The 19,176-nt window shown below is 36.1% G+C and overlaps 1 protein-coding gene across 1 annotated transcript in view; it reads right to left on the reverse strand.

The window, feature by feature from the left end:
- Positions 1 to 19,176, reverse strand: part of LOC107572425 (fibroblast growth factor 12-like) — a 63,912-nt gene that overhangs the window by 4,605 nt on the left and 40,131 nt on the right. The window contains exon 4 of the mRNA XM_016258857.1: positions 10,741 to 10,844. Coding sequence (XP_016114343.1) covers positions 10,741 to 10,844 — 104 coding nt within the window. The remainder of the gene's footprint in view (positions 1 to 10,740; positions 10,845 to 19,176) is intronic.

A 19,176-nucleotide genomic window follows, 5' to 3' on the forward strand; every position in this document is an offset into this window, starting at 1 on the left:
TCTGGTGGGATATGTAACATGCTGTCTGTATTTTGGCAGTTCACGGGAAAGATTTGCTTTATTAAAGTCCCCAAGAATTATTATAACAGAGTCTGGGTGTTGTTGTTCTGTGATCTGATCAGTGAGTTTCTGTAAAGCTGAGCTCACGTGCGGTTGCGGAGGAATGTAAACACTGACGAGAACGAATGAGCAAAACTCCCGCGGCGAATAGAACGGCTTGCAGTTAACGAAAAGCGCATCTAGATCGGGGCAACATATCTTCTTTAACGCTGTAACATCTGTACACCACCTTTTATTCATGTAAAAAAATGTCCCGCCGCCATGCGATTTCCTCGTTGATTCTGCGTCACGGTCTGCTCTAAACAGCTGAAAGCCGGGCAGATGTAGCGCACTGTCCGGAATGGCGTCATTCAGCCAGGTTTCCGTGAAACACAGAGCAGCAGAGTTTGAAAAATCCATGTTTGTCCTGGAGAGCAGAAGAAGTTTGTCCGTTTTGTTGGGTAGAGAGTGGAGATTCACCAGATGGATGCTAGACAACGGCGTTCAAAATCCGCACTGCCTGAGCTTCACGAGCACACTGGCTCTCTTCCCCCGTCTGCGCGTCCTGAAGTTTTTGATCAGCGCCACTGCTCCGCCAACTACAACGTTCAGCAAAACGTCCGAATAATCGAAATCCGGTATAAGATTTTCTGGTGTGTTCTGCCGAATGTTCAGCAGTTCATCCCTGGTAAAACTGATTGTGTTTGAGAAACAAAAAAAAGGAAAAAACAAACAAAAACAGTACAAGCACTGTAGAGCCAAGCACTGAGTGTGGTGCCATTGCGTTTATATTCAGCTTTAGCTTTGATAACATTGTGCATTCATTGTGGCACTCTTTCAACAACCTAATGCAATGTCACAACATTTATTTCCATCAAGAGTTACATTGTTGAGATCTTGTATTGACAATGGGAGAGTCAACTACTCTGTACTCCAGCACATCCCAAAGGCTTTCAGTGGGGTTAAGGTCGCGACTCTTTGGTGGCCAGTTCATGTGTGAAAATGATTCCTCATGCTCCCTGACTCATTCTTTCACAATCTGAGCCTAATGAATCCTGGTATTGTCATCCTGGAATATGGAAATGGGTATTATATATATATATATACATTCCAACATGGTATCAGTTGCATCAGTTAGGATTAAAATAATTGATGCCAAACATACAACATGCCAGAGACATATTAATCACTGAAAAATGATTAAATCCTAAAATCTTTAACATTTGCTTATTTAAATCCAAACAGGCACAAGGGAATAACAAGTGCCACTTTAAATTATAGCCTGCAGATGTGACACTTACCCTGTAACCACATGGAACAAGGTATTTTTGGCCCGTAATTACAAAGAAAAATGTTCCAATAGTGTTAGTTTTTCTTGGCATGAAACACAGAAGACCACAGAACTAAATCACCTGCACTTTTCTATCAAAGCAACATTCAGTATCAGTTACATTCTGTATAATCACTGAGGTCCAAGTGTTGCATTTTATCATGTTATTTTTGTATTTTACTTCCTGGAAATATCTGATAAAAGGTAAGCTTTTTCCACTGCACCTCGATGGGCTGCAATGCTATTCAAACTGATTTGTTGCTCAGTAATGTCCATTATGTATCCAGTAATAATAGAATATGTAACCCACCATTAAAAAATACATACAATAGTCTATATGTATACTGTAGATACACTTTTATTACAAAAACATAAGCAGTGTATGATTAAATTGCTCCGAAAAGAAAGCTTTTTGGTTCCTCGTCTACTGTGGGAATTTCAGGTGAGGAGATCAACAATTCTACAGTACCCACAAGGGATTCATCTTAGTCCTCTAACAACACAGGCACCACGCCAGAGTCCTCCCACATCATGGCCACCATGCCAGATTCCTCATATATCATGGCTGCCACACCAGAGTCATCATGTCTGTGTCAGACCCTGTGCCTACAACTGTGCTACAAGACTGGAACAGTTTGGGGCTGCTGGGGCTGTCGGCGCGAATGAGAACTCTGATTGGATGCTCAGTTTAGCGAACGAGTCAGTGCCCGAGAATTAAAATGAAAGTGATGAAAACCAGTAAGTAAATGAAGGCGGCACAGACAGAGGGCTGTTCTAATGTTACATGATCTTACCCAAGCATTCCAATATGCGAATATTTTCATAACAAGACGCTTAAAATGAAGAAAGTTTTCAACATAACTGATATTCTAAATGGAAAGCAAGTGCTGCTTTGTTTTTACGATTTGATTGTCTGCGTATACCTTGTATATCATTGTTTCGGTTTCTCCTTTTAAATGATGAATATATACTATTGATAGCTGTTGATATAGACAGCTAATTCTTTTCATGCAGGCTCAGAACAGTTTGTAGTAAACTGTAATCTGTGCGGTGTGTTCTAGCGCAGCTTTTTGGTCCAGATGCTGCCAACACGAGACGACAACACCGTCTGCTTTCGTCGCCGCTAGTTCTTTGAAGTCGGCTTTGTGAGTCCCGGCCTTTATAGGCCATAAGCCAGATGCCGCATCCTTAGTCTCAAGTCTGATAGTCCCAGTGAATGCTACTGCCATCTTGTGTGTTTGGACTGCACACACTTCCCTGCGGCCACTCACACCTATTATCTCATGACAAAATAAGGTCACCCGTGCCTCTTCTGCTACAGCCACAGAAGTCGCCAACTGTGCTCTGACACAGCCATGAATGCTGTCCATGCATCCTCTGTCACGGCCAGGAAGGTCATCCATGTTTCTGCTCCACCATGATCTCCTGATCCCGAGTGGTCACCTGACCCTCCACAGTCTTAACCATCTACATGATCTTACCCAAGCATTCCAATAGGCGAATATTTTCATAACAAGACGCTTAAAATGAAGAAAGTTTTCAACATAACTGATATTCTAAATGGAAAGCAAGTGCTGCTTTGTTTTTACGATTTGATTGTCTGCGTATACCTTGTATATCATTGTTTCGGTTTCTCCTTTTAAATGACGAATATATACTATTGATAGCTGTTGATATAGACAGCTAATTCTTTTCATGCAGGCTCAGAACAGTTTGTAGTAAACTGTAATCTGTGCGGTGTGTTCTAGCACAGCTTTTTGGTCCAGATGCTGCCAACACGAGACGACAACACCGTCTGCTTTCGTCGCCGCTAGTTCTTTGAAGTCGGCTTTGTGAGTCCCGGCCTTTATAGGCCATAAGCCAGATGCCGCATCCTTAGTCTCAAGTCTGATAGTCCCAGTGAATGCTACTGCCATCTTGTGTGTTTGGACTGCACACACTTCCCTGCGGCCACTCACACCTATTATCTCATGACAAAATAAGGTCACCCGTGCCTCTTCTGCTACAGCCACAGAAGTCGCCAACTGTGCTCTGACACAGCCATGAATGCTGTCCATGCATCCTCTGTCACGGCCAGGAAGGTCATCCATGTTTCTGCTCCACCATGATCTCCTGATCCCGAGTGGTCACCTGACCCTCCACAGTCTTAACCATGATCCAGGTCATAGTGCAGGCCCATCTCTCATGGTTCATTTTTGTTTTGCTTTATGTCTTGTAATAAGTTCATAGTTTGTTTTTGGATTATTATTTTGAATAAAACTGTACTTGGGTTCTTTCTTTTTACTTTTCCTTGTCTGCTTCAGGCTGGCAATGTTACAGTGTTAAGGTGTCTAAATATTTTAAAAAGAGAGAATTTTGATGTGCAATTACTGAAGCCACTGTAAACGTAATTTAGAAGCAGGGTTAGTTCCACTTTTTACCCAGGGTAATGAAACCCTGCTCTGGAGAAAGTATAGCACTGTTATTGCCATGTTAAACCCACACTGCAGTGCCAAACTTATACAGTGTGAAATGGCATATTAGAATGTTACAGCTAGATGCTTTAGCAACATACATCCAATCATGTACCTCATATTCAGATGCTTTGGACAGTAGCAGAACACCACATCTGGTATAAACAGTCATTTCAGCATTTGAGTGGGAAAATGTCAAATAATATAATATGCATGAATTGAAGAAGTATTCTGAAAATAACATATAATATATAATCCAGAGCCAGCAAGGATCAAAGCCTTTCACAGCAAGTAAGAACTACGTCATTATAGCAGGGAGAAGAGAGCCAAGAATTCACTGAGTTCCTAGAGCAAGGAATCATCATCTCCTCCCAACATATCTCCAGGAGACCAGAGATAACAAGCAGGGGAAACCTCCTCAAGTAATTGCACCCCTGGAGGACTGAAACGGCATCTCTGCAGTGACAAAATTGATTAACTCAATTTCCAAGCCTGCATCTTCTCAATCAGACATTAACACTATCGCTTATTAGGGGTGGGGAAAAATCGATACAGCATAGTATCGCAATATTTTCTGCGGCAACACTGTATCGATACACGGACGCCAAATATCGATCTTTTATTATACTATTTGGTAGAATAATAAAATCAATTTCTTTACAGTCCACTAGATGGTGGTGTTAAGTTTTTTTCTAAAATCCTTTAATGCACGGCAAGCCGTTGATTATCCTGCTTATTCCAAGGTAATTTGCCAAGTTAGAGACAAGTTAAAACTAGTATTGCTCTTTGCAGTGCAATATTTGACCGAATGGGTAAAAATTACGGTTATTTTCATCAGTTACAGAATTATAGAATTACAGAATTATAACATTTATTTGAATTAATTCTCGATTGTTTGTTCGAGAGAGAGAAAGAGAGAAAGATGACAGTTGTGTGTGTGAATTACCTGCATCTGTACGTTTCCTTGTCTGCTTCAGGCTGGCAATGTTACAGTGTTAAGGTGTCTAAATATTTTAAAAAGAGAGAATTTTGATGTGCAATTACTGAAGCGTAATTTAGAAGCAGGGTTAGTTCCACTTTTTACCCAGGGTAATGAAACCCTGCTCTGGAGAAAGTATAGCACTGTTATTGCCATGTTAAACCCACACTGCAGTGCCAAACTTATACAGTGTGAAATGGCATATTAGAATGTTACAGCTAGATGCTTTAGCAACATACATCCAATCATGTACCTCATATTCAGATGCTTTGGACAGTAGCAGAACACCACATCTGGTATAAACAGTCATTTCAGCATTTGAGTGGGAAAATGTCAAATAATATAATATGCATGAATTGAAGAAGTATTCTGAAAATAACATATAATATATAATCCAGAGCCAGCAAGGATCAAAGCCTTTCACAGCAAGTAAGAACTACGTCATTATAGCAGGGAGAAGAGAGCCAAGAATTCACTGAGTTCCTAGAGCAAGGAATCATCATCTCCTCCCAACATATCTCCAGGAGACCAGAGATAACAAGCAGGGGAAACCTCCTCAAGTAATTGCACCCCTGGAGGACTGAAACGGCATCTCTGCAGTGACAAAATTGATTAACTCAATTTCCAAGCCTGCATCTTCTCAATCAGACATTAACACTATCGCTTATTAGGGGTGGGGAAAAATCGATACAGCATAGTATCGCAATATTTTCTGCGGCAACACTGTATCGATACACGGACGCCAAATATCGATCTTTTATTATACTATTTGGTAGAATAATAAAATCAATTTCTTTACAGTCCACTAGATGGTGGTGTTAAGTTTTTTTCTAAAATCCTTTAATGCACGGCAAGCCGTTGATTATCCTGCTTATTCCAAGGTAATTTGCCAAGTTAGAGACAAGTTAAAACTAGTATTGCTCTTTGCAGTGCAATATTTGACCGAATGGGTAAAAATTACGGTTATTTTCATCAGTTACAGAATTATAGAATTACAGAATTATAACATTTATTTGAATTAATTCTCGATTGTTTGTTCGAGAGAGAGAAAGAGAGAAAGATGACAGTTGTGTGTGTGAATTACCTGCATCTGTACGTCTCTCACTACAAACAATGAAGTTGTTAGTTTAGTTACTTAAACAAAGATTTTGCCTTTTTGTTGCTGAGAAATATAATGCAGTGATCCAGTTTCTAAGCCATTTTATTAATAAAAGTAGCGGGGCAGCGTTGACAAGTTTATGTTGGCATAGTCCTGAACGTTTCTGTGTGCGCAGCGGGATCTCTCTGTCTCTCTCTCTCTGTGTGAGTGATGTGTGTGTGTGCGTTTGTGTGTGTCAATCAAAGCAGCGGCACATTAATATAGAACGGAGATTAAACTGACTTGGAACTACCTGTGCATTAAACGGTATTAATGCATATCTGCCAGCCAATCAGAATAAAGAATTCCAACAGACAATGGCATAAATGAAAGTAAAATATTCTAAGAGCACAGCAGTGCATAGTATACCTGTTGTAGCACATTGTTTACTTTAAGAGTACATGTTATGTTTAATTTAAATGTAACATTTTTATTTTAATGTAAGACTGTTTTATTTATTTTAAATTTAACAGTGATTTACTTTCAAATGCCCCAATTGCTGAAGGGTCTGCACAACCTTTTTGTACAAGTTCAAGTTGCATTGTTCAAAATACCTGTAGTAGCACAGCAGTGCATACCTGTTTACATTTAATTAAGGTAGACTAGACTAGACTGTAATACAAATAGCTGAGTTTGCCAGCTGCATGCAACATTTATGACAGGTTTTCATGAAAGTGTTGGTCAGTTTGTCTGCTTGACAATCCCATTTTGCACTGCAACAATAAAATGGAAGTGAGATAAACAAACTGAGAAATGTTTCTTTTTAGTTACAACAGATGTTACCAAAGTTTTCGTTTGGTGACATAATTTGAAGTTGGAAAAAGGTAATAAATTGCAATATATCGTAGAATATCGCAATATATTTAAAATCGCAATAATATTGTATTGTGACACAAGTATCGTGACAATATCGTATCGTGGGGCCTCTGGTGATTGCCACCCCAATCGCTTATGAGACCAAAATGTTGATGACATATACAGTCTGCCAAGTTGTTAGCGGGGAATAAAGAACATTAACCTTCACATATGTCATAGTATAAAGTTTTCAAACATGCTTTAAACAGAGATGAACAACTATAAGAATTTAAATATGTCACAAGATAATCTTTAACAATTACATTTTCATGCACCATAGGCTTAAAAATCCTATGAGAATCCATTTTATCCAACATCATTATAATAACTGAGCAAATTAGCAAAAGGAAACTAACCGTGCAAGAAAGTGCACTGTAAAATCTAATTAGTTGGGCTTACTTAAAAAAAAGCATGCAAACCGATTGCCTTGAAAAAACTAAGTAAAGTGAAATAGCAATAGTATGTTGTACTGACAGATGCTTAGTTAGTATAGCTTACTTACACGAGAGTTCTAGTAACTAAAAAAGAACTGTAGGGGGTACTTGATCCTTTCATTTAGGTTTACTCATGACTTAGTATAGCTACTCACTGACTCCCAGAGTGCATTGCGGTATGAATAAATTATACAGTTGCTTTGTTTTATAGTTGTTGATTTTATTTGACAATTTTATTTGCTGTCTCGTGTCAGTAGCAGCACAACAAAAAGAGCAAATAAAATGGCTATTGTTACAAGTAATTAAAATAAATTAAATTGAATTGTTACCATTGTTGTGGTTCACGTGCTGAATGTTTAAGTCTGTGTGTGACTTTAGCATGTTACCATACATGATTCAAAAATTATATAAATCCCCAAAAAAATCATCTCTGGGTTTTTATGAAAAAGTTTTTGATAAAGTTGATTAATGAACACACACACAATTAATGCACTAATGCTTTAATTAGAAGATAGGTCACTTACTAAAAGCAACCTATTTATTACTTTTCTTCCTTTGAAATCAAATAACTCTGACTTCATAATGCATTACTACATCAACAGGAAGATAATTATAGTAACGTAAACCAAGTTCAAAGTGCCCAACCAAAGGGACTGCTAATCACTATAATGGGGAGTTAAAAAAAACACATTTTAGGAAAATCAACATCAATTTATGAAGTTAGCTTATGTGATGTTCTTTCAAATATTTCAGTTGTATTGAGAATTCAACATTCAAGATGACTTTGGGAAACAAGTGAATGCAACTAGTGAAAGATAACTGCAGACATGGAGGAAATGAGTGAAAAGTCTATTAAGACTCGTTTTCTTTTCTTCTTCTGCTGTTGTTATGCTGCACATTAGCAACATATTAGTGCACTGCTGCCTCTCATTGGTTTATTAATGTCATTGGTTCCTTTGTGGCTACTTGAATATTTTAAGTAAGTGTCACTCAAAACAGTAAGTAAATTGTTTTATTTGCCTTGAAAGTAGCTGTAACTTAATAAAACCTAGTAAGTATAACAACTAAGTAAAGATAACTAACTAAATTTAAGTAAGGTAAACTATTGGATTTTACAGTGTGGTCATACTGAATAACCTCATCAGAGGACATGTAAAAAGAAATTATATATTGTTTTAAGTACAAGACAGAGCATCCTCAGTATACTGCTGGTCTGGAAGCCACCTGGAACACGATGGGATTACAAATTTTGTAATCTTATTAATGTTAGGCTTTCTAACAACCTCCAGGACAATCACACCTTATTAAACAAACATATTTATAAGAATATATAATTTATTTATTAGGAATATCATATTTATAAGATTATACAAGTATATGTCTGCTGTAAATCTCATTTTAAGAACCAGTGCTATATTGCAAAACCTAAAGAGCTACTATGAGACATGAAAAAAAATGTTGGTTTTAATAAAACATTTCACATTGTTCAGAGTAATTAAGAATTTATTATATTACCCTGTTAGCTTAGCAACAAGCTAAAGTCAAACTATCTCTATAGAGCTAGAGCTATATCTAGTCAGAACTAATGACATTCCATCAGAGTTGGTATTGATTTTGATGAAGTACTTACTTCTTTGCCATTAAAAAAAGTGTAGCTTTACAAAATATATGGCTGAACTTCTTGCAAAGAAACTGAAGTAAAATTGTTACTCATTAAAAAGAAAGTGCCTTTCTTCTGATTTTGTGAAATAGGAAAATCAAAAGGTGAGACTTTATGGATGGAAATTCAGCCATTACAGCAGAAAAGGCAGATAGCAATTGCACAAACTACAAAAAGTACAAAAAGAAAAAAAAACAGTGCAGTGTGTAAAATGTGTACAATACATCATATCAAAATGCAATATAACAAAATTGCATTTAAATGATGATCAATGATGATAAATACAGGCCAGCTGCTCACTGCTTGGTAACATTCTGTTTGGCTTTTCTTTATTGTATAAATCCAAGTCATATCTTATTCTTTAAATACTATTTTAAATCCAGTCAGTTTAGTTTTCCAAAAAAAACTTCATTTTTATGTATATCTATATATTACTATAGCTTTTAATTTCCTACTTATTTCTGTTTTTCTTAGTATAAGTTGAATATACAGTTTATACACAATGAAGAGTTCATCATTAGGTTAGTAATTATGGAATTGATTTGTTTTTAATGCCAGATAGAGACTTGCAATTGAATTAATCTTGCCAAAAGATCAAATAAGGAATCAAATACATGCCAACTAACCACATGAAACAGAAAAATAATTGGTAACACTTTACAATATGGGTGCACAAATATGCATTAATTCATACTTAACTAATCCACAGATAATCACAAGTTAATGTATAACTCATGAAGAGCTAAACCATTTATTAATGATTACTACATCAGCAACTAATGAGCATTCTATATGATTCATGGATTAAATAATAAATAAATAGTTATTAGTTAAATTTGTCATAATGTATTAGTTCCCTAATAACATATCATATTAACTAATGATGTAAAAATTCAGTGGTCAAAGCTATGTACTTCAACTTCCAGTTGTCTGCTTTAATTAATCATTAGCTAATGATTTGCAAAGGCATCATTATATTATGACTTTACTTGTTGAGGCACAGAACTATTAACTAATTTTTAAGAAATATATCATTGTGATTATGCAGGGATTTAGAATTAGTTAGTTAGTTAGTCATGCGCCTCAACAAGTCATAACATAATTGTATTTTTGCAAATCATTAGCTAATGATTAATTAAAGGAACTTAATTAAACTGGAATGTGAAATGCATGGCATCGACCCATTGTGGTAATTAGCACATGAATTTACACCATTACTTAAATACAATATGTTATTAGGGAATGAATACAATATGACACATTTAACTAATAACAATTTATTGATTACTTAATCTATGAATCAGTTAGAATGTTCATTAGTTGCTGATGCAGTAATTATTAATAAATTATTTAGTTCTTCGTGAGTTTTATATTAACTCATGATTATCTGTGCATTAGTTATGCATGAATTAATGCATATTAATGCCACCGAGTTGTAAAGTGTTACCAAATAATTAATTACTTTCCTCTAGATTGTCTTAACAGGACTAAGAGTTCTGTTCTTGTTATATAAGTTGTCAGAAGTCCGTAACTCACTCCAACACTTTTCCACAAACCCGTTTCAACTGCTGGATGAGTGGGGTAAGAATATATGTCTGTCAACTCAGCATAGCTGAAGCCTACAGGGAACACAGCCTTACACTGTGCTCTTACACTGTAACCCATGCTATAAGAAGCCACTTTTCTGGATTTTACACTGCAAAAATTTTACCACTGAATCAAGATGGTAAAGGCAAGATTTTCTGCAGGAATGCAAATGAGGCTGAGCTCACAAAATAAATGAGTTCCAAGAAAACAGCATTATGCCACATATACACACACATACATGCAAACTGAGAAAGGAGAATCTTACTGAGCTGTAGAGGAAGCCCTCTGCATTCATGCCGATGTAGAAACCTGCTTTAACTCCCTGAATGGCCACCACCCTTAAGCCGACAGGGATGAGATTGAAAAGAGCTAGGGAAAACAAAGAGTAAACATTACAAAACAATAGGTTTGGAACTGCTTGAACCACACTGGGAAAAGTGATAAACTATTAACTAATCTAGCATTTCTGATAGAAACTATGGGATCTATAAAAGGTGTTAATTGGGTTACTGAGTAATGGTGAAGGTAAACAGTATGGATGAGAGTGGGGTAATCTGTGCAACGTTTTACTTAGGCTGTCATCTAATCAAGGAGAATAGAGATAAAGGTAATATCTATAATTATCCATTAATACATCCATATTAATATGTCTGCAACATACAGTTAGGTCCATATATATTTGGACACAGGCAAAATATTTATTATTTTAGCTGTTGACCGAAACATATTAATGTTACAGGTATATAATGAATATGGACTTAATGTGAACACTCTGAGCTTTAATTTGAGGGTACTCTCAAAGTTTAAGGAATTACAGCTCTTTAATATGTACCTGCCCCTTTTTCAAGGAACCATAATTAATTGGACAACTGACTCAAAAGCTGTTTCATTAACAGTCATGGGGGTCCGTGTATGCGTTAAGAATCCATACAACTGCAGCAGTGGAGGACTATTATTCTGCTGCGTGATACTCAGCAAAATTGAAAAAAAAACGGCAAATTTTCGTTTTTCATTTGTTCAAACAAAACGAAAAATCAAGAATTCTGCTTCATTTTTCGTTTTTACGTTCAGGGACAGAAAAGGAGTAAACTACTTGAATATTCGTGAAACGCCCCTCTACGCTGATTGGTCAACCAAACATTACAACATAATACTAGTCCTTAAAAACATAATAAGAGTCCTCCGCTTCTACGGATTCTTGACATGTTTATTATTTCTACTACATTTGATCTCTTTCTCTTCATCAAACAGCCATATTAACGAATGGCTTGACACAAACCATTCAAACCAAAATTTTTTTTTTTTTTTCAATTTTTCAGATTTCAATATTAAATTAAAAAACGAATTATACATAGGTACACGGACCCATGGGCTATTCCTTCATTATTTCTACATCATTTAAGCAGGTACAAGTTCTGGAGTTGATTCTAAGTGTGCCATTTGCATTTGGAAGCTGTTGTTGTGAACCCACATCATGCGGTCAAAGGCGCTCTCCATGCAAGTGAAACAGACAATTGTTAGGTTTCAAAATCAAAACAAATCCATCAGAGAGATAGGAGGAACATTAGGAGTGGTCAAATCAACAGTTTGGTACATTCTGAGGGAAAAAAGAATGCACTGGTGAGCTCAGCAACATAAAAAGGCCTGAATGTCCATGGAGGACAACAGTGGTGGATAATCAGATGATCCTCTCCAAGGTAAAGAAAAACCCTTTCACAACATCCAGCCAAGTGAAGAACACTCTCCAGGTAGGTGTGTCACTGTTAAAGTCTACAATCAAGAGAAGACTTCACAAAAGCAAATATAGAAGGTTCGCCACAAGGTGCAAACAAGGCCAGATTTGACTTTGCCAAAAAAACATCTTAAAAAAGCCAGACCACTTCTGGAAAAGCATTCTTTGGATGGCTGAAATTAAGATCAACCTGAATGACGGGAAGAAAAAGTATGGAGAAGACTTGAAACAGCTCATGATCAAAAGCATACAACATCATCTGTGAAACATGGTAGAGCAGTGTGATGGCATGAGCATGCATGGCTTCCAGTGGCACTGGGTTACTGGTGTTTATTGATGACGTGACAGAGGACAGAATCAGCCGGATTAATTCTGAAGTGTACATAGATATACTCTCTGCGCTGATTCGGCCGAATGCAGAAAAGTTGATTGGACGATGACCCCCCAAAAAAAACAGCAAAAGCAACCCAGGAGTTTTTGAAGGTAAAAAGTGAAATATTCTAAAATGGCCAAGTCAATCTCCTGATCTCAATCTGAATGAACATGAATTTAACTTGCTAAAGACAAAACTAAAGGCAGAAAGACCCACAAACAAATAACAACTGAAGTCAGCTGCAGTAAAGGCCTGGCAAAGCATCACAAAGGAGGAAGCCAAGTCTCTGGTGAGGTCCATGATTTCCATACTTAAGGCAGTCATTTCCTGCAAAAGATTTCCAATGAAACATTAAAAATGAACATTTTATTTATGATTATATTTATTTGTCCAATTACATTTGAGCCCCTGAAAATGGTTGTAATTCCTAAGCATTTTATGTTATATTTTTGCTCAACTCCTTGAATTATAGCTTAAAATCTGCACTTCAATTTCATCTTGTTTGTTTTATTTTAATTCTATTCTGGTGGCATACAGAGCCGAAATTACGAAAATTCTGTCAGTGACCAAAAATATATGGACCTGACGGTATAGCATTGAAATATGACTTCTACAAAAGTGGTCAAACAAGTTTGTCCAACAAGTAATGTCAAGAGGTAAGATAAAAGATTTGCAATTCAAACAAAAATACATTATTTAATTTCGAAGTCTTACTGTAGTCAAGTTTTCTGAACCATAAACTACCTAGGAAAATGTTTAATATTCAGAATATTTAAATGCATTAAAACCCTTGTTCAACCATTTTTGTTTTTAACTTGAATCTTTATATACTGTAAAAAATTATATGATGAAAAAGCCATGACAACTTATGTTTTTAAGTTACTTTAACTCATAAAAATAATTTAAGCAATTTAAACTTTTTTTATAAGTTATACTAGATTCAACTTGATTTTTAAAGTCAGTTTAACATTACTGAAAGTCAAGGAGTCCAATTTAGTTAAGTGAACTTAACATTTGAAGTTGTAGCTTATTGGCAGTGGCACTACCGGCCAAATCTCTACGGTGGCCGAGAGAACTCAACGCGCTGCAACTTAAGAAAACACATGCAAATTGAAAAACACAAGCAAATTAAGAAAACATCTCCATCAGTTTGACAATACACGCGCTGCAAATCCTCACAGCACATGCAAATGAAGAAACACGCTGCAAATCCTCACAACACATGCAAATGAAGAAACGCGCGGTAAATCTTGTTTTTGTTTTGTTTGATGACACCTGGTCATCACCCGCCGTTCTAGGGGCATTCTCTACGACAAAGCTTACATCTGGCCCACATGAACTGCAAAATCTTGGCAAAGTCAGCCATTGGATGCCACAGAAAGGGCAATACATTTTGATCTGAAAAACAAAAACAAGTTGACTGAAGTTTGCACGTTGTATTTGTATTCCATTGTCCTTTCTTTCATTAGCCTACTAAAAGGCCCTGATTCAATTATAATTTTAAATATTATTCTTACTGTCAATCTGCAATTTATTTTGACTTGGTTTTAACAATTAATGAAGCATTGCGGATTTCATTAACCTTGAAATTTTAATTAAGTTAGCCATCTTATATAACGTTTCACAGTTACTCGTGTAATTCGTCAGATTATTTAGGCTAATAATATCTAAAAGACAAAGGAATCATGCAATCAGGGTGTTAAAATAAACAAAAAAAACACTCATCTTTCAGTTCACCAACAACTCCACTGACCAATAGCCACTGCACAAATTGTATGCCCAATTTTAGGATTTTTTGTATTGATTTGAAATTATTTTATGAATCTCTCTGCTCATCACTTATTAAGAAAGCTGTTAAAGCTACTGTATTGATGGAAAAATATTGACTTTGATGTAAGGGTTTCCTCCTGTGTATTCTTTGAAGTTGACATTTTATGTGTAATTTTCCATTTAAGTTATTTTTATTTTTATTTATTTATGATTTATTTATTTAAAAAAAGAAAAGATGTTTAACTTTTTATTTATTTGTTTTTGTTCTGTTTATATTTCATTTTTATTCTTCTTTATATATTTATTGTTTTGTATTCTGGTTGTGTATGTAATTTATTGCTATGACTGTATCCCCTGTGAATGTTATATCTTCAATAAAAAAATAAAAAAATTTAAAAAAAGGAATCACTAGCAGAAACTCAAAAAAAAAAAAGCCACGGCACAAAACAAATCCCAGCCGGGTCCGTCACTTTTTTGGGTCCCCTTGAAACATTTCCGTTGTGGTCCGTGCTATTTGCAGATGTTTTCTTAATTTGCTGGTGTTTTTTCAATTTGCATGTGTTTTCTTAAGTTGCAGCGCGTTGAGCTCTCTCGGCCACCGTAGGGTACGCATGTAGTGTGAGCTAACCACGCCAGAGCGCAGAACTTTTGATACGTGCAGCATGATTGCGTTACCATTTCTGAGAGGCAAAAGTTATAGATCTGTAAAGCAATATTGTGAGAGGGCCGTGTGTTACCGCATCCCAATAAACCACAAAGTTAACAAAACAATGCACTTCACTGTGCTGAGCAAGAGCACTTCTCCGCAGCCTTCACAGCTTCCGAAATTTCACATTTACCAATTATGAAGTCATACCAGCACGTTGCATTTTTTTCTGTTAAAAATAAAAGTGAACAGTGGTTTGTGAATGTTGATGCTTAGCCTAAATAATTTTATCGGTAGCGTTCATGTGAACGCTGCAGTCTTAGGCCCACCCCAAATGCTCTCAATGGTTGAGACACGTGATGACACCCATCCCAAGGCAGTACTGATCAACATCCCACCCCCTCCTGTGACCCATGGTTTGGCTGTATGTGAATTCAGAGCCAGTGGGCTTTCAAAATAATGATAGTGATAAAAACTGTGTTAATGCGCGATAAAATAATTGTCGGCATTAATTAATTAATACGTTAATGCGATAATAACGCATTAACTTGCCCAGCCCTAATATATATATATCAGTGGCGTGCGGTGGTGTTTTAAAATGAGGAGGCAGTTATATAGGCCTATATATATATGTCCCTGTTACGCTTAATGTGGTCACATTTTCCTGTTTAAATAAATGTTACATAAAAAAGAGAACAAATATTATTCTATTTTGTATTTTATTCATATTATTTTTTCTTTTATTTAATATTTTAATATCAATTATACATTTCAAAGTGTTTTTATGCATTTTTATATTTATTCCAAAATAACAACTAAAGGCAGTAACAATTTGAACAATATTTTGGAAACAGTTTACAATAACGTTTCATTAGTTAACATTAGTTAACTACTTTAGTTAACATGAACTAAGAATAAACAATAGCCTAATTCTACAGCATTTATTAATCTTAGTTAATATTAATTTCAACATTTACTAATGCACTATTAAAATCAAAAGTTGTGTTTGTTAACAATAGTTTATGCACTGTGAACTAACATGAACTAACAATGAACAACACACTCTAAAAAAATGCTGGGTTAAATAGGGACAAACCCAGCAATTGGACTGTTTTGACCAAGCAAAAAGTAGCAATTATACCTTATAATGCTGTCAACCATGTTATTAGCTTGTCATGTGGTAGGAAAAAAGTTTGCACACTAGTGTTCCGATAAGCCACTTTAAAACTCTCCTGTTATTTTACTTTTTTTTTTCATTTTTTTTTATATACGGTATGAACAGAACTGTGCTATTTCAAACATACTGAAATACTTTAGACATGCATGGAGCGAAGGCGGAGCAGTGTTTCTGATATCAGTGAGCGAGGAGCGAGGAGCGAAGTGGGAGCGGGAAATGGTGAACCCGGAGTGGAGCAGGAGCGGAGTGATTATTAAATGCTCGGAGCGCAGAGGGGAAATTGTTGATGCTCCACTCCGCTCACATACTCTGAGATATATATATACATATATATACACACATTGTTGGGCAGTAACGCATTACTTGATAACGCGTTACTGTAATTTGATTAGGCCTACTTTTATAATAACAGAGTAATTTAACGTTATAATTTTCAAAATAGTAATTAGAGTATCCCAGCAAGCAATAGCCGTCATTTCAACATCTCGGTTAAGTATAGACCCGATATAGTCCGGCTATGTGTAACCCACTTCTAGCCCAAATAACCCTGAATTTGTTTTCATGTCGTTTTTTGGCAAAATAGCTTGTGAGATGTATTACTAGTGTTCCGATAAGCCACTTTAAAACTCTCCTGTTATTTTACTTTTTTTTTTCTTTTTTTTTTATATACGGTATGAACAGAACTGTGCTATTTCAAACATACTGAAATACTTTAGACATGCATGGAGCGAAGGCGGAGCAGTGTTTCTGATATCAGTGAGCGAGGAGCGAGGAGCGAAGTGGGAGCGGGAAATGGTGAACACGGAGTGGAGCAGGAGCGGAGTGATTATTAAATGCTCGGAGCGCAGAGGGGAAATTGTTGATGCTCCACTCCGCTCACATACTCTGAGATATATATATACATATATATACACACATTGTTGGGCAGTAATTTTTTTTTATATACGGTATGAACAGAACTGTGCTATTTCAAACATACTGAAATACTTTAGACATGCATGGAGCGAAGGCGGAGCAGTGTTTCTGATATCAGTGAGCGAGGAGCGAGGAGCGAAGTGGGAGCGGGAAATGGTGAACCCGGAGTGGAGCAGGAGCGGAGTGATTATTAAATGCTCGGAGCGCAGAGGGGAAATTGTTGATGCTCCACTCCGCTCACATACTCTGAGATATATATATACATATATATACACACATTGTTGGGCAGTAACGCATTACTTGATAACGCGTTACTGTAATTTGATTAGGCCTACTTTTATAATAACAGAGTAATTTAACGTTATAATTTTCAAAATAGTAATTAGAGTATCCCAGCAAGCAATAGCCGTCATTTCAACATCTCGGTTAAGTATAGACCCGATATAGTCCGGCTATGTGTAACCCACTTCTAGCCCAAATAACCCTGAATTTGTTTTCATGTCGTTTTTTGGCAAAATAGCTTGTGAGATGTATTATATTCCATCATGTAAGCAAAGTCAACAGCGTTTACAGGGTGTTTGGTTTCATTTCTTTGACATGTTCAGTACGTAGCCTGTGCATAGCCACGATTTAGCTCGTAGTCAGAGCGGCTATCTGTAGCCCACTTATAGTCAAACCTGACTCACTGTAGTTTTTGACCAGGCAGCGCATGAGATGGTTGATATCCCATCATGTTCGCAGTGTCAATAATATCTACAAAGGTATAAGTGTAATTTCTTGACATGGTCTATATGTAGCCACGATTTCGCTCTAAATTAGACAGGCTACGTGTAGTCTGCTTTTAGCCCACCTGGCGAAATCAAGGCAATCTGTGGTCTAATTTTAACGGCCAGTAACCAGACCAGCGATGAGCATAGCCAAAATAGCTTTAAAATTGTTTACATGTAATTTTCGCCCACGCAGATTCTAATCAAATGCAAGTAAACTTTTGAATCATTTAAATTAGCATTATTTTATATTTTATAGCATTATTAAATATAGCATTGTTTATTATGCCAAAAATAATGCTAATTTAAATGTTTCAAAAGTTTACTTGCATTTGATAATATGATGTCATGCATCCCACAAGCTGTTATGTTATGTTCATACACATTATATGATATTATTGATATTCGGCTGTCTTCCATTTTATAAATAAAAATGCAATTACAATTCCCAACCGCTAGATGGCAATTGTAGCCCTACATGAGAATTGACTACTGGCAACGTGAGACATGAGAGTTAGAGATCAGTGTTGGGTTTTGAATTTTGTTTTTACACAAGAGAGCACTAAGTTTACTTGTCGGAGAGCAGCGGGCAAACAACAAACGATAAAGGACATTCCTACTTGGTCTTGTAAGTATCTGTGTTTTCGTTTTGACGTGTTCAGTATTTATCTATATTATTTGTTATCATGTTTAGGAACCATGGCATTTTAGTGAAGGGAGCAGATCGTAGTTGATAGTGATCCATGATGACTAGGCCCACGGTTCAGCTCGCATGTGTTCAGAGGATGCATTGCAAAATGTAATAGAGTAAATGTTTTATCATTTGTATGTGTTTACAAACTCAATCGAATTTAAAACAGCACAAGAAGAGCAAAGAGAAAACAACAGAACAAACACAGCTTTGACAAAGATTAATCCATATTAATTTATACAGTGAACACACTCAGAAGAATTGGAGAAACTGAGAAAAAGTTTCAACATCTGGAAAAGATCTGGGCAGCAATAGCAAAAAAAATAAAAAAACTCTCCAAAACAACATTTCCTCACTAAAGCTCTCATCTTTGACAAAGTCCATCATTTATTTTAATTATTATATTGAATTTATTACTGAACAATGGCTTGTTAGATACAGAGAAAGCATGAGCTAATTGAATAGAATATCTTTGTCATTGTACAAGTAACGTTACAATAAGATTTATTTTGAAATTTCCAAATTGATAGTAAAGCTTAAGAATACAAATAATAAGTGCAAATAGCTCAGATGTGCAATGCAGCATTAAAACCTAAACAGTACAAACAGAAAACATAATGTAATAAAACG

This window comes from Sinocyclocheilus grahami, unplaced genomic scaffold (assembly GCF_001515645.1).
Source record: "Sinocyclocheilus grahami isolate Dianchi unplaced genomic scaffold, SAMN03320097.WGS_v1.1 scaffold1749.1, whole genome shotgun sequence".
Lineage (NCBI taxonomy): Eukaryota > Metazoa > Chordata > Actinopteri > Cypriniformes > Cyprinidae > Sinocyclocheilus > Sinocyclocheilus grahami.